This window comes from Lepidochelys kempii, chromosome 7 (genome assembly GCF_965140285.1).
Source record: "Lepidochelys kempii isolate rLepKem1 chromosome 7, rLepKem1.hap1, whole genome shotgun sequence".
Lineage (NCBI taxonomy): Eukaryota > Metazoa > Chordata > Testudines > Cheloniidae > Lepidochelys > Lepidochelys kempii.
In genome coordinates, this window is record NC_136386.1 from 73,385,181 (window position 1) to 73,400,036 (window position 14,856).

The 14,856-nt window shown below is 45.4% G+C and overlaps 1 protein-coding gene across 5 annotated transcripts in view; it reads left to right on the forward strand.

Moving 5' to 3' along the window:
- The first annotated feature begins 4,951 nt into the window (after positions 1-4,951).
- Positions 4,952-14,856, forward strand: part of GRID1 (glutamate ionotropic receptor delta type subunit 1) — an 834,382-nt gene continuing 824,477 nt past the window's right edge. For all 5 annotated transcript variants that reach the window (XM_073353357.1, XM_073353358.1, XM_078853794.1 and 2 more), the window contains exons 1-2: positions 4,952-5,321; positions 7,871-8,026. In XM_073353357.1, coding sequence (XP_073209458.1) covers positions 5,243-5,321; positions 7,871-8,026 — 235 coding nt within the window. In that variant the 5' untranslated portion in view covers positions 4,952-5,242. The remainder of the gene's footprint in view (positions 5,322-7,870; positions 8,027-14,856) is intronic.

Here is a 14,856-nt window from a genome sequence, read left to right on the forward strand (position 1 = left end):
GGGACTGAGCAGCCCCTCCCCACCTCTGCCCAGTATCTGTACTAGAGCTGGCAAATGCTCTGTTGGCCAGAAGCACCCCGATGACAGCTGGGGAAGCGCATTAATTTCCCTGATCGTGAACAATAGAGTTGAGTGTGTGGATCAATGGAAGAACAAGCAAATTGGTGAATAAGGTCGAGTGAATGTGGGGGAATTGGTGGGATGCAGGAATCAGAGGTAACTTGTGGGTGGTAGACAACAGGGGGAGTTAGGACGATAAGCACTAGATTGAATGGTGGCAGGGGAAGGGTGAGAAAAAGTGAGGACTGGGACAGAGCTGTGAAGGAACAAGAGGGGGATCAATCGTGTATTCTCCCACCCCTGCCTTTTATTTTAAAGTGTTGCAGTTATTCATTCTGCAAAGGGGAGGGTAGTCAGAGAGGGGAGAGTTGGTGCATCTCTCTCCCCTTCCCCCCACTTCCCAATCAACTTTCATAATTTGCCCCCAAACACCCCACATTGAACAGCATCCCCATTTTCACTTGGGAGAATATGGTTTAGCCACAAGGGGAGGATGGAAGGTAGGGGGAGGAGGAAGAAAAGTTGGAAGTTGCAGCCACACCATTTACTTTTAGGTGTTAGCTGCCTTTTTTAGCAAGGGCCCCTGTTGCAGAGCTCTCTTTCATCAACAGCTTTGTGCACACTGTGGAGCATTTTCATCATGCTGAGATCGGTGGGCCCCCCATGGTATAGGCACCTTGGGCAGTTGCAGGTTTGGCAGCACTGTTGGAACTAGCTGTAAAGTCCAGTGATGGCATTTGCTGTGGCAGGAGAGAGGGAGAGAGAGTTCTGAAGTCTAGACCTCTGCGGCTGGTAAGCCTTTCAGTTCACCTTTCTGAGACGTTCAAGAATTCTACTTCAATGAATTTTGCAGAGCTTCATTCAAACTGTGCCTGTAGAGTAGGCTAGCCCATCAGCATACATTTCATTTCACATTCATTCCGACAACAGAACTCTGTACAGCAATATCTTATGATGGGTTAGCTTAAAATCACCAAGGTGGTTTGCAGAGGCAGGTGAACTTTATAATGGCACTCAGCCTCACCTCTGTTGCCAGCGTATTGAACTTTGAATAGTGCAGTAGCTACATTACCTATTTCTAATGATACATTAATCTTCCACTGACACAGAAAATTCTGTGGTGTCTCATGTAATGGCTCAGCCCCTACACAATGATGATGGAATATTATGGTGAGTAATAATATTCTTACTATGCAAAATGCCTGCAAATGGATTCGCTTTTTAGTACATAGTGCTGTGTCTGAACTATGGATAGCCGTAGCAAAATGCGAGTGCTCTTCTGATCAGATGATGAATGGAGGAACTGAAATGACCTTCCATTTATATGGTGCTTAAAGAATTCAAATTCTGATGTACATAATTCTAATCCTATTTTGTTACCCTTTGTAAAGAGCATTGTGAAAGCAAAGCCATCCAAACAGAAGTTAAATACAAGCGGTTGGTCAATAATCGTAAGTGTTTGACTTAAAGCGAGAAAAAAAAAATCCAACATTAAGGTGTTGATCTTACAAGTCCTCCAAGTGCAGAAGTCCTATTAAATCAATCATGCTCCTGCATGTGATGGGCTAGCAGGATTGGACCAAACATTCATGCTTCTCTTTCATGGGTAGCTTTGGAGGGCTTTGGGAAGACTGAATGAGTCTACATACAGACCCCAAACCTGCATTGAGCTCTGTGAGGATAGGCCCCGGCACCCATGCAGAGTCCTATTGACTGCAAGTGATGTGGCTGCAGGTTTTGCCTCTTCTTATTTCCCTCTGCCCTCTCCTTGTAGGCTGACCAGTTTTCAAAGGGAAGACTGGGGCACTGAAATACAGGTGCTGGCTTGGGGGCACAATTAGCAGTCTGAGCACAATTTCAGTTTGAGTTCTGGTTTCCTTTATTAGCTGAGGTTGTACATTTACTTAAATTGTAAAGCTCTTTTTTATGGAAGTTATTTGTCTTTCTTTCACATTGTCAGTTAGCAGAGACAAAAGTACATTCATATTGGTATCTCTTCAGTTGGCCTATTTTTGTATAGTTTGAGCTCCCTTCTTTTCTTTCCCTACTCTTCCCTGTTGGGAATCAATCCTTTATGTGGATGAAGTAGCTTGCACTTTGATTTCCCTTCTAATTTATTTGGCTGGTGGATTCTTCATTAGTTATAGTTGCAAAGTTATGCATTACTGTTTTATTACTTACTTATTACAGTAGTGCCTAGAGACCCCAGCTGAGGTCAGGGACCTACTGTGCAAACACACAATAGGAGACAAACCTGCTCCAAACAGCTTGAAGTCTAAATGAATGGTGTTGGGATGCCTTCATAAATAGATAGGATGACATTTGTAATTCTGTAGGGCCTTCTGTCTGAGGATCCCATGGCACTTTACAAACTTGAGTGAACTACCTCCCACACAATGCTATGTTGTTAACCCCATTTTCCAGATAGAGGGACTAAGGCAAAGAGGTTATAAGATGGAATTATTTTCTTCTCATAAATCCCGTACACATACTACAGTGTAGTAGTACACATGACTGCAGTGAATATCGGTGTTTAATTTCATAAGTGACCAGAAGAATAGCTCTGTGCCCTTCTTCACAGTATCGGTCAGTAAGTGCATATTGATTTGAAACAAATGTAAATTAGAATGAATTTTTACTTGCTAAAGTAGTCAGATAAGGAAAGTTTCTATTGATCTTTGTCCTAGAAGCCAATGATCTGGATTAAATGTTTTTATTCCATGGATTACTGAGTATGGTATTTAATCATTTTGCACTGATCAATGGGAAATTGCATGTGTAAAACCAAAACACTGTAAGATAGAATGTGATTTATTTAAAAAAGTGTATCTTGTTTCATTTACCCCCTGTCTCTTCCTGATCAAAAGCTGTGACTATAACAAACTCAATAGCAAGCTGACCCAGATCAATGAACAGGGATCCTCCCTGGCACGATTTCAATTTCATCTTCCTTTTCCTTTACTCTACTCCATCCATTCGTTTTTCCTCCCTCATCCAGGACAGTAAAGCTTACCTGTTTTAGCTACCCCTTTGTGTCAAGCGTTTTCATGGTACTACGCTCTGCATGAAGAATGCTCTCTACACTGAACAAGGTGTTGGTTATAAAATGTATGCTCCATTGATTTGAAATTACTGGTGCAATAAAGGATGAGGGAAATGGACCACCCAAATATTATGTAGAAAAGCCCCTATTTTAGGTAGGCTGTAGACAGATTCCATGATAGCAAACAAGCAGAGGCCAGATCCTGCTCCCAGTGAAGTGTCATTGACTTCAGTGGAAGAAAGATCTAACTTTAACGCTTTACTCCTAGTCTCTGCACTTGCAGGATGACTGACCATCCTTGGTCCCGCCTCAAAATGTCCAAACACTGCCATTACATGTATCCATTGCTAAAGCAGTCTAGGCTTCAGCCCCAGAGCGATTTAATCATCTTAGTAACATCCTGCTCTCAACTCATTTTCCTGGCAGTAGTTTTAATTACGTTTCAGGCTCCTGAATGAATTTGTTTCCCCGGGATCCTTGTCATATTTAAACTCTTATCACGTTTGGATGCCTGCAATCACTGATGCATTTGTTTTAGGGGATGAATTAGTCTTCTGAGCATGTCCAATTTAGGAATTAGATTCCATTGAAAGCTTAAAGCGAGAGAGAGGACAGCTTTGTGGTGCCACTTTCCCAGGGTGGGGGTAAATATCACGTTTTCACTTCGATCGTCAACGGAAAATAAAATCCTGGACTTGAGATTGGAACAGGAACGTTGGAATTTCATACCCTCCTCAGCAGCATCTTTATTACACCAGCCACGCGCGTTCTTGTTCCTTTTTACTTTGCAACACGATACAATTTTGTCACTGAAGTTTAAAAACCTGGAACCAAGTGTTAAGATTTTCTAAATCTGCGGCTTCCATTCACCCTTACCCTTCCCCCTGGGCTGTTTATTTTTGACACTAATGACGTCATTGATGAATAAGTCCCCCCCCCCTTTGAGGTGAAGCAGAACCCCCCAATTTTTAATGCAGCCGATCACTCCAGCGTCAAACTTTTAGCCAGCGCTTCCCTTGCGAGAGGGCGGGTGGGGGCAAATGCCGAAACCAAATAAAGCAGCAGGGCTGAGATTCAGAGGCTAAGTTTCCAGACTGGCCAGGGAAAAGGTCGGTAAGATTTCCAGGTAGTTCAAGGAATTAAACTCCCTCTATGGAGGCTCCCAAATCTTTGTTAACGGCGCTCTGAACTTCGGTCCCCTCCACAGTGCTGCCGGGGAGAGGGGGACACAAGAGTCCTGGGGGAAGACTAGAGCCAGCATCCTCTTCAGCACTGGGAAAGCTGGATTGAATGGAGGAGCACGAGTGGATAGCGTCTGCTGGGAGTAAAGCAAGCCTGGGCAGCTGCTGGATACGGGCATCTCCATAGAATCCGCACTAGCCTGTGGGGGGGAAGCTGTTCCCCGCAAGTGATGGCAACCGTGGAGCTGCTGGGATCAGCTAAGATTCCCCCCTTTGTGTCAGAGCGCCTCTTCGTCCCACTCTGCTCTCTGCCGGTCAGATTGTAGTCAGTTTCACTGATTGGCAGAGATCTTCCTCTCATATCTCAAACTCCCCTTCCTGTTGAAAGCCTCCTTAGCCCCCCCTGTCGCCACAGACCTTTTCTCCCATCCTGTGCCATCCTCGCTCTTCTCTCCCCATCTCCTCGTGCCACCCCCTCCAGCCCCCGTTTTTGGCTAGGCTCCTGGGTGGAACTGGGCTCCACTGTTTCCCTGCTCTACGCTCTTCTCTCCATCTCCTTGTGTGTTTCGCCCAGACTATATTGAGTGGTGAGTCTCTGCAATCACGTGGTGCTGGGGGGGGGGGGGGGGCGGTCCTCCGCAGTTTGCTGTGCGCTGGGGCTCAGACACACACGGAGTGGTGAGGAGCTGCTGCTGAAGTCTCTGCCCTGCTGCTGCTTCCTCGCAGACACCCAGGATCTATCCATCTGCACACATTTTTAGCCCCCACCTTTTTCTTGCTGTCGTCCCCCTGCTTCCCCGTTCTCTCCATCGTCTCAATCTTGGAAAATCCTTGGGGTTTCGGGGTCTGGGATTTTTTGATTTTTTTTTAATCTGGGTACCTTTCCCCCCTTCTTCTTTTCCCCCCATCTCTGTCTCTCCATCAAATCCGGGCTGATGTGCTCCGCGAGAGGCTGGAAATGGAAGTGGTGATGCTCTGGCTTTTCCCCTGGATATTTCAGTGCGTTTCAGTGCGGGCGGACTCCATCATCCACATTGGTAAGAAGGGGGGGGGGGTGAAGGGGGGAGAAAGCAACAAATACAAGAAAGGGATGGTGTCTCCTTAAAACCCCATCATGTCACGGGCAGAGGGCGAGCGAGCCCCATTAACTCCCCAGAGAGGGGGGCACAAAAGCCACCCGAATCCTCCGAATTGCAAAGTTAGCAGCGAGATGAGGAAGCGACGCTGGGGTCCCTTTTGGTTGCAAGGATGCTGCAAGCACGTTAGTACTGAATCGCTGCAGGGGTTTCTCTGGAGACAGGACGCAGGTTTGCTGCTGCCGTTTCTCTGGTTGTACTAGATGCTGGGCTCAGACCTGTTTGCGTGCGAGGTTTTCTCTCGTCCGCCGCCACCCTCAGTAAACAAGGCAAGACAGAATAGGAACCATCCTGTAGGGGAAACTTTCCAAAAATCCCCCCACCGTCCCCTTCCCCAGTCATAGCAGATGCTACTATAACGGGAATGCAGGAGGGACAAGTTGGCTGGGAAAGGGTTAGGAGATGCTAGATGCGCAGTAGCTGTGTGTGTGTGTGTGTGCGCGCACAACTGTTGTGGTTTGAATAAGGGCTCATTAAAACCTTTGGGCTGCAAGGCTTGAAATCTCCAGCGAGGAGAAACCTGGCTAGGAGGAGGAGGGAGAAGGAGAGGCTGGGGCAATGGCGCATGCTGGACAGATAACTTTTGTGGCTTCTAGGAGCAGGGTAGAGGAATGTCCAGGGAAAGTCTGGCCAGCAAAAGGCAAAGGCTCTGCAGTCACCTTTTGGCGGGTATCGAATAAAGATGGGGGTGGGGGAAAGAGAGGGACAAAATCCTCCACAAACCCCTCGGGCTTCTGGCAGATGAGAGGGGAGGAGATGGAGAGTGGCGGAGAAATGAAGAGCAATGATTCCCATCCGCCTTTAGAGGAGGAGGAGGAAAATCCTCAGGGAGGAGAGAGAGAAGCCATGGAGCAAGAGAGGCTGGGTGGGAGTTCAGTCCGGAGCTACAGAGCGCGCGCCTGTGCCCTGATGGACACGAAATGTAACAAGTTTGCTCCCTCCAGGCGCCACGCGTGAGGGCGCGGGGGCGAGCATGTGGGGGAATGTCTCTGGGGGTGGGGGACCGATTTTGCACCAGCTGATGTGGTGGCGGCGGGGAGAACGAGGATGCTCAGACACCAGCCCTGTAAAACAACCAGGAGGCTGAGGCCAGGGCCAGAGCCCACAGCATTGCGGATCTAGCCGAGAAAAGAGACCGAGTCAACTTTGCCCGCTGTGCGAGGAAAGCTCTGAGCTACCCGCGAATTCCGAGGGGGCGAGGCGGGAGGGCGGCGGGGAAGCCCTGGTTGCGTCTCATCCTCTCAGGCGCTGGACACACTTACAGGATTTCAGCTGCACCAGGAGCACGTTGTTCACCTTGGATGCAAACTGGAGATTTCTGACTTTTTTCGCGCTTTGCTGAAGAGGAGGAAAGCGCGCCCCATTTCTCATCAGTGGAGCTGGAGAGCGGGGAGTCCAGAGACACAGCAGCTGATGGCGGCCAGACGTCCACAAAGCCTCTCTGCCTCTTTGCCTGCCAATGGACAAGGTGAAGGCCAGCTATAGATTCGTGGCTCGTATACCTGCCCCACACTTCAGCCTTAGTGATATTTTAGCGCCTCTTCCGAAATAAGGGCTTCAAAAGATTGAAGGGGAGGAGCCCCCTGAACCTGGATTTGTGAATTTACACGCGAATCTTTGTAAGACTTCAGGACACAGAACTAGTGTGAATAAGCAATATTGTACCAGGGAGGGAAGTGACCTTTTTTTAATCCTTTAACCTAAAAAATCCTTGATCTGCATAACAAAATAGTAAATCTAAAGTGCACACACACGCTCCCGTAGTCAGAGTATGTTACGTAACCCAGCTCGCCAGATGTTTTCACCTTAACTGCATAAACACGGCTTGAAATTAGAAGCTTTCAGGTTACTGAACACACAGGCTGACTCTAAATCAGTGTGTGTTTGTGTATGCAGCAGAGATTCAAAACCCAAAACAATGACAAACCAGGCGAACAGCAGAAAAAACCCAGAGCAAAAGTTGGTTGTTTTTCTAACACCTCTCCTTTTCTATTACATTCAAACTCACAAAGCAATTTTTTTTCTAGGGGATTTGGTTAAAAACCAGTAAGTGATGGTTGGTGAAGCATACTTAACCTATTGGGCAAGAAAAGGCTTCATGAAGACTTTGCGTGTGTGTGTGATTTAATGCGCCTGAACAACAAATGCCTCTGTACGGTCACCGATAAACCTGGGAGCAAGGAAGCTGTTTTCTGTTAACTTGTTTTCAAATTCTCCCATGGACCCGAGCTCAACAACGTTCTCAGGGCCACACTGAACTGGCCGTGTTAAAACACTGCACTCCAGGGGGGAGAGAGGTAGCTGATTTATATAAATGTATATAAATGAAACTTTAGGCAGGGGAAAATAAACAAGGCTAGGGAGCCTTAACTTTCCCCGTCTCTCCATTAAGTCCCCCACCCCTCTGTCCTCCTGAGAAAGATCAAATTTTGATGTGGTCATGTCAACAGGTGCCATTTTTGAAGGAAATGCTGCCAAGGACGACGAAGTCTTCAAGCAGGCGGTGTCCGATCTGAACCTCAATGACGACATTTTACAGAGCGAGAAAATCACGTACTCCATCAAGCTCATAGAGGCCAACAACCCCTTCCATGCGGTGCAGGAAGGTAAGCGCCCCGGCGGGGGCTCCGCTTGGCTCGGCTCGGCTCGGCTCAGACCCGCGGCGAGGGCTTCGCAGAGCCCCGGCTGCTGGGCCGGGGGAGACGGTAGTTCTGCTTCGCGCGTCTGTTGCAGGTGTTTGTCAGGGGCGGTATGCCCGGGCTGACTCGCCTTCCCGCCCGTGGGCGTTATTTCCCCCTCTAATAATACGCGGGAAGGGGGGAGGGGTGTTGGCGCCAAAGAGCAGCTGAGGACCCCCCAGCTCCTGTCTTTTACTGTCGCCCCCCCCCCCCGCTCCTGTCTTTTACTGTCAAGCTTGACAGGGCTGCTGGAGCCCCGTGCGCTGGGTGCACGATCGGGCTGGAGGCGGGCGCCGGGAGCCCTGTGGCCCAGGCGGTTCTCTTCCCGAGGCGCGGGCAGCTCTGCTGGGGCTGGAAACTTTCCGGCGGCCGAAGGTTGGCGCTGTTTCACAAGGAAAGAGCCCGGAGCGGGAGGCTGCCCGGCGCTGAGGTGCCTGCTCGCGGAGAGCTGTCATTCCTGTGAAACTCCTTCCCGAGCAGCAGCCGCTCGCTAGCGCGTGTGAGCGGCCAGGCAGGGCAGGGCAGCGCACGTGTGTCCGGCGGTGCACGCAACACGGGCATCTGGCCTGGTGCCCCGTGTCTCGCTGGGCAGGTCCGGGCGGCGGCGCCTGGTCTTTGGCCGCAGGGCCAGAGCAGTGGCGGATGTCAGGCGTTGTGGGGTGTGCTGGGGGAAGGAAGGCAGCTCAGGCGCTGCACAGAGGCGACCTCTCTCGGCCTCGCAACCTGCGCTCTGGGGAAGGGCGATCCGGCTGAGGAGCCCTTCCGTGGGGAAGGGAGAATGTGAGCACGGGGCTTGGAGTTGCAACAGGTGCCAGAGCGAAGGGCACCTGAAAGCCCCGCTCACTGGCAGGTGCTTCGGATGTTATTTATTGGGGGGGGGAGGGGGAGAGCGAGGGGCCAAACTACCCTCCCATAACTCTGTGATGTAAAGGCAGTTCAGTGCGGTACAGGGAAGTCTAAGCCACCGATGAGAGAATGGTCGGAAGTGGAGCCTGCAAGTGTGTAAGGGAACAATTCCTTTCTACGGGAATTAAAGGGCCCTGGTAGTTACTGTGCGATGTCCCCGCAGGATTCAGAGTGAGTGTGGGTTGGGCTAGTTTTGCATTCTCGTTTCGTTTGTCTCCTGACTTGAACTCCCCATGCCCGCAGACCGCCTTGGACTGGCGCAGAGCAGGGGTGCTTGTGTGTGCGTGAGGTCTAGTAACTCAAAAGATTGCTTCAAAGAATGTGAATGGTGAGACACAGTCTGAGCAGTCTTCGGTAAGAAACCAAAACACAGGTTTCAGAGTAGCAGCCGTGTTAGTCTGTATTCGCAAAAAGAAAAGGAGGACTTGTGGCACCTTAGAGACTAACCAATTTATTTGAGCATAAGCTTTCTTGAGCTACACCAAAGCTTATGCTCAAATAAATTGGTTAGTCTCTAAGGTGCCACAAGTCCTCCTTTTCTTTAAACCAAAACACGTTATTGGTGCCCAAACGTTTAGGCTGGCCCGTAGCCACCTTGTGCCATCTCTAAGGTCTGTCCTAACTTGTTGCTGGGAGAGAGAGGGCTGAAAATGGAAGGAAATATTAAACATCCATCAATAAAGAGGCTTAGTGCTGCAATGTGCGGGGACTGCAATAAATGTGAGAAGTTGTGCAATGGCAGGGGCTTTGAAGCCCCCACTTTAAAAGGGGCTTAGGCTTTCCCCCCCACCCCAGGCAGAGGCTTCAGGCTTCTCTACCCCCCCCCCCCCAAGCGAGTTTTGATTCACAGAGTGAGGGATAGTTTGATTTACATATGTTTAGATTTTCCCAGTCACAGATAGGATCAAATACAGCTAGACTAAAATAAGGACTGGGTGAGAAGTCTATTCAGAATGGCGAGGATGCTGTCCTTGTAGTTTGCTGTTGTGTTTAATACTTTATTATCATGTTAACCCCCTATTGTGTGGATGAATGGAGAAGTAAGTTTTGAAAGTAGGGAGAAAACTGGGAAAGTGGTTTGAAAAACAGCTGTTTTATTTCACAGTCTTTGATTCCACTGAGGTTTTACATGTGGATTAAATGGGGTAGCTAAGTAACTGGCTGAGCATTTTCCTAGCGTTTATAAGATCTGACAAGTAGTTACATCGGTAAATCATTTCAATTAGCTTTTATTGCAAAGGAAAATGTTTGAGATTAATCAGCTTGCCTTTACAAATAAGACTTTAAAAAGATGTTATTGGGGTTTGATGAAGAAGCCAAGGTTGATTATTGCCTGGGTTATTTCAGCAGCAGGGTTTTTGAGTAATAATTATTCTAGAAAAGAGAGCTATTTATATACCCCAACAATATTTTAAAAAATGATTCATCACTAGTCTTACCCTTAATATTACAGAACAGGGAAAATAATCTTTTCCTCTGTGAAAATTTGCATTCATACATATGTATTTATGTGTAACTTGTGTACATGCAAATTATGGTTACAAAATTGCATCAAATATTCATTTTCATAAACCCCAAACAATTCCTTCTGACATCTTTTTGCCACCATGCCTGCTTCTTTGCTGTCACATAAATCCAAGACAGCAACAAAATAAACCTGTCTGGGGAACTGATCCAAAGCCCATTGACATAGATGACGTTCATTCAGTAGGCTTTGGATCAGGCCTGACATTCTTGAAAATGGGGCAAGAAAGGTGCTTGTGACTGGGGAAAAATACATAGTCACAAACTATGGAATAGAAGGGTTTATTATTGTCAAAGACTAACTGAAGGATCAGCTCTTCCTACATTTTCAAAATGTCAATATCCTATATTGAAGTTTATTCATATTCATGGAAATGACAGTAGTTGGCTGGCTGAACAAGTGCTTCCAACAGTGTCTCCTCTTCTCAAAAGTAAAAGCTTTAAACTACTTTGATCACATTGGGATATAAGCTGACAGTCTTGTGGACAGCAAGTCCAATGGCTCAGATTGTTCTGAGGAACTTGACCAAACTAGAGAATACTTCTTGACTTGGTAGTTTTCTTTTTTTCCCTTTTAATCCTGCAGGAATAGCAGTACCTCCAGGAAAGAATATTTCCAAAGTAATAATTCACTGTGAAAACTGTGTTGAAACCACAGGAAGGATTCTGGTCAGACTTTAATCTATTTGGTACAGATCATTAGGCACCACAGCATATCTTCAGTGCCTGAAAAAAGTGTAGGACCCAGATTTTCTTGGAGATGCCCACTGATGGGCAGTGGGCACCTAAATTTAGAATAATTTCCTGCAGTTCTGATCACACACTGGAGACCAGAGGGAATATGGAATAAACGTTACAATTACATTGAAAAATCACCCTTTTTCACCTAGCTGTTAAGGCTTATGTCATCCTCTTCTCTCTGGGACCTCAAAATGATCGTATCTTGCCACAATGGGTGAGTAAAAAACAGAGTGGTAGCTTTATTGGTTCAAGTCAGACCCTCCCCCCCTTTTTGGGGTTTGAATTTCTTTCATTTGCAACTGTTATTCAATATGCTGACAGAATGATGCATGGGATGCACTAGTAACCATGCTATTTGTACTGTGCAGTATCTTTCTGCACAAAATTACATGGTGTCATTCTTACTATTCAAAGTTTTGTTGCAATCAGTTATGCAGATGCCCTACTCATTTCACTAGGACTTTGTTTACAGTAGTCAAAATAACCTGGAGCAAATCAGCTGCTCTAACTGCTCACATAATGTTGCTATTACTATATAAAATGCACTGACACCCACATTATTCTTCCTGTGTAATGTCTTTCTAAGCGGTCCCATGGAAATCGGTGTTGTAAACGTTAGTCTCATTGTAATGGGACGCTGTGTAGTACAAAACACTTTGGAGTAGAAATAGTCCAGTGTGATACTACGGCCAGAGTAGCTCACAGAATCAAACAAGGCACACAATATTATTTTTTGTTTCAAGTACCTTTATAAACAGCATTACCCAGTAGCACTGTGAATTATTCCTACTTAAATCAATGGTGCAAGCAGGCACTTCATTTCAGTGGTACTAAGGTAATATTATGAAAAGTAAACACTCCATGTGACAAGGTTTATTACACTGTAACAAGAATTTAATTACTGATAATATTTTTTCAATGCACTTGGGTTGGTATTTAGTATAAGATTTTTTTGCAGGGGTAGCAAAAAAATTTGAAAAGCAGCAGTATTTTTTCGATAGGATCAGTTCACTTCCAGGAGTAATGGCCTACTTAAAGTATTTTATTTTTCAAAACCAAGCCATTTTCAACACTAGGAGATATACAGATATACCTTAGACATTGGAAAAAGCTATAGGGTTTTTATAGGTTTCTTTGCTCAACAGAATACAGTGATGGTGAATGCCCGGTAACTGCAATAGGTAAATGAGAGCTGAGTATTTGTGTGTGTGTGTGTCTCTCTCTCTCTGTTTAGGTGGAATTCCATGCTAATGGGTTTATAGATGCTTGAGCATAGCAGTTAACATGGAGCCTAGTTCTAAAACATGACCCTAAGTAGTTCAGCTTGCATCTTGTGGGGAAAACTTCCTCTTATGACTCAGTAATAATTTGTATTACAGTTGTGCCTAGTTGCCAATGGTCAAGGCCTCATTGTGCTAAGGGTTGTGCAAACAACCAGTAAAGAAACAGTCCCTGCTCCACAGAACTCACAATCTAGTTTTATAACAAGATGCAACAAGTGGATGAAACAATCAAATGTGGGCAGCGGAAAAGTATGACATAACAATGAAATCTGGTGTCTTTCATGTATATATAAAATAGGACTTGATTTTATATTTGTGCTCATGTACTGGAATGCCACTTTCTGGAGTATGGTCTTTATGCCTATGACAATTAGTGTTAACTGAGAGAAAAAAACATGTTCATTGTAAATAGCTGGCAAAAAATCAAAACCTGAGAATGGTTACTCTGGTTTGGCTGTTCTATAGAAATCAGCAGCAGCCTTTCTGCACAATATTACATGGTGCAATGTTAATTTAATTGTTGATCCCTTTTGTTCTCTTCATTGTAAAGAAGCTGTGTGCCAAGTGTTAACCCAACATCTGTAAAAGTGCTGAGTTGTGAACTAGTGCAAATAATGTTTTTATCAGTAACCTGAGCAATTCCTTAAAATGATGCATTTTTTTTTCTGAGCTAAGAAGTTTGAAAGCTCAAAGGTATAAGGAACTCTTTTACAGATAAGACTGAAATATTTGGAAAAGAAAGTTTTCAATTCAAATTGCCATTTCTGTACTTGCTGCTGGAGTGATCTTGTTGAGGAAAAGTGAGTGTATGTTTCACAGTGGAGTCCAAAAGACAACTGTAAATCAGTTTCTAGCCTGTCTTAAAAATACGGCTGTTTAAGGTTTAAAAAAAAAAAGTATGTGTGTATCTCTGTGTGTATAAAATAGTTCATCAGGAGATCTAAATGTTTTTAAACACCGTTGGGGCAGAAAGGCTAACAGTCCAAAAAACCTTTTGCCATTTTAACTGTCACAGTGCATCATGGGGAGAGGATCCGATAGAGGTAGTTATTCAGAAATCTTGAAACTGTTTTGAAATGCCAATACAACCTTTCCTAGAATTGCAAATTGTTCTATTTTCATAGACAGTGGTTCCTTTAAAATTAATTGTTTCTAATTGGAGCAACCTTGCCTGCCTGCTGAGGGTAAAAGGCTATTAGGACTGGAAAGCTGAGAATACTTCGGAATTCAGTACATGTGTTGAGAGTGAGGATGATGTTCCATAGGTTGATTTTAGTTACCTGTTTATTCCATGCATATTGGTGTTGTACACGAGTGACTCACAGCTGCTGACTTTTTTGAGTTATTTGTGTGTTCATGTTGTGTACCTTGGAGTGAAGCTGTTCCCTTGTCTCTTGCATGTGGGACTTGGCAAGGATGTGTGCATGGGGAAGTTCTCAAACTGCCGTAGCCATGTACATACATTTCAAGTTACAGAAACAGTAGGTATTGAGCATTTTTGTTTGTTTAGATGTAAGTCGAGCTGCATGTATATGCCTAAATGTACAAGTGAAACAGCGAAACAGGGGCATTATCTTTGTTGTTCTAGGATTTGTTTACCCAGCCAAAATTCAAAGCAGAACCTAAACACATGCCTAGCCTAAGGGTATAGAACTGTAGAGGCAATTAGTGAATTTCTGTAAGGTTCTGGGTCTGTCTCTCCCACCCCCTCCCTTACAAGTTTATTTCACGGTAGTTAGAGTGACACTCTGAGTAGAAACTCATATCGGGGACAGACGCTGTATTGCAATTATACCTGGATAGAGTCTTCAGCTTTCAATTGCAGATACTGCTTTCTCTTTGGGTTGAGCTCAGCTTTAAGTGTAAATGGCCACATAAACAATAAACGGAGAAATGCCTGCCAGCCATGGTGAAAGTGTCCCCCTCAGTCTTTGGGCAAGCTCAGGACAGGTCAATATATAAGTCTAGGCTAAAATGGTGTCATGTAAACATGACATAAGGCATTCTGATTTGTTTGGTTAGTTTTTAGATGAAAGCATGGCCCCAGAGGTGAAAACATAACAGAGGTTTCACTATATTTTATATCTTTAAGATGTTTAGTCCCCGAACATGGGGAGAAGAAGGGTGGGGGTCAGGGTAGAATTGCAAACCATAATGGATCTCAGGAATTCTAATATATTCTTGTTCATATGAAGTGATTTTTTTAAAAAAAATATAAGATTGTATTGATTTGGCTGCATTGGGTGGGCAAATGTATTGCTTGGTTAAGAAATACTATGATGCCTCGTACTTAAGGTTAAATAT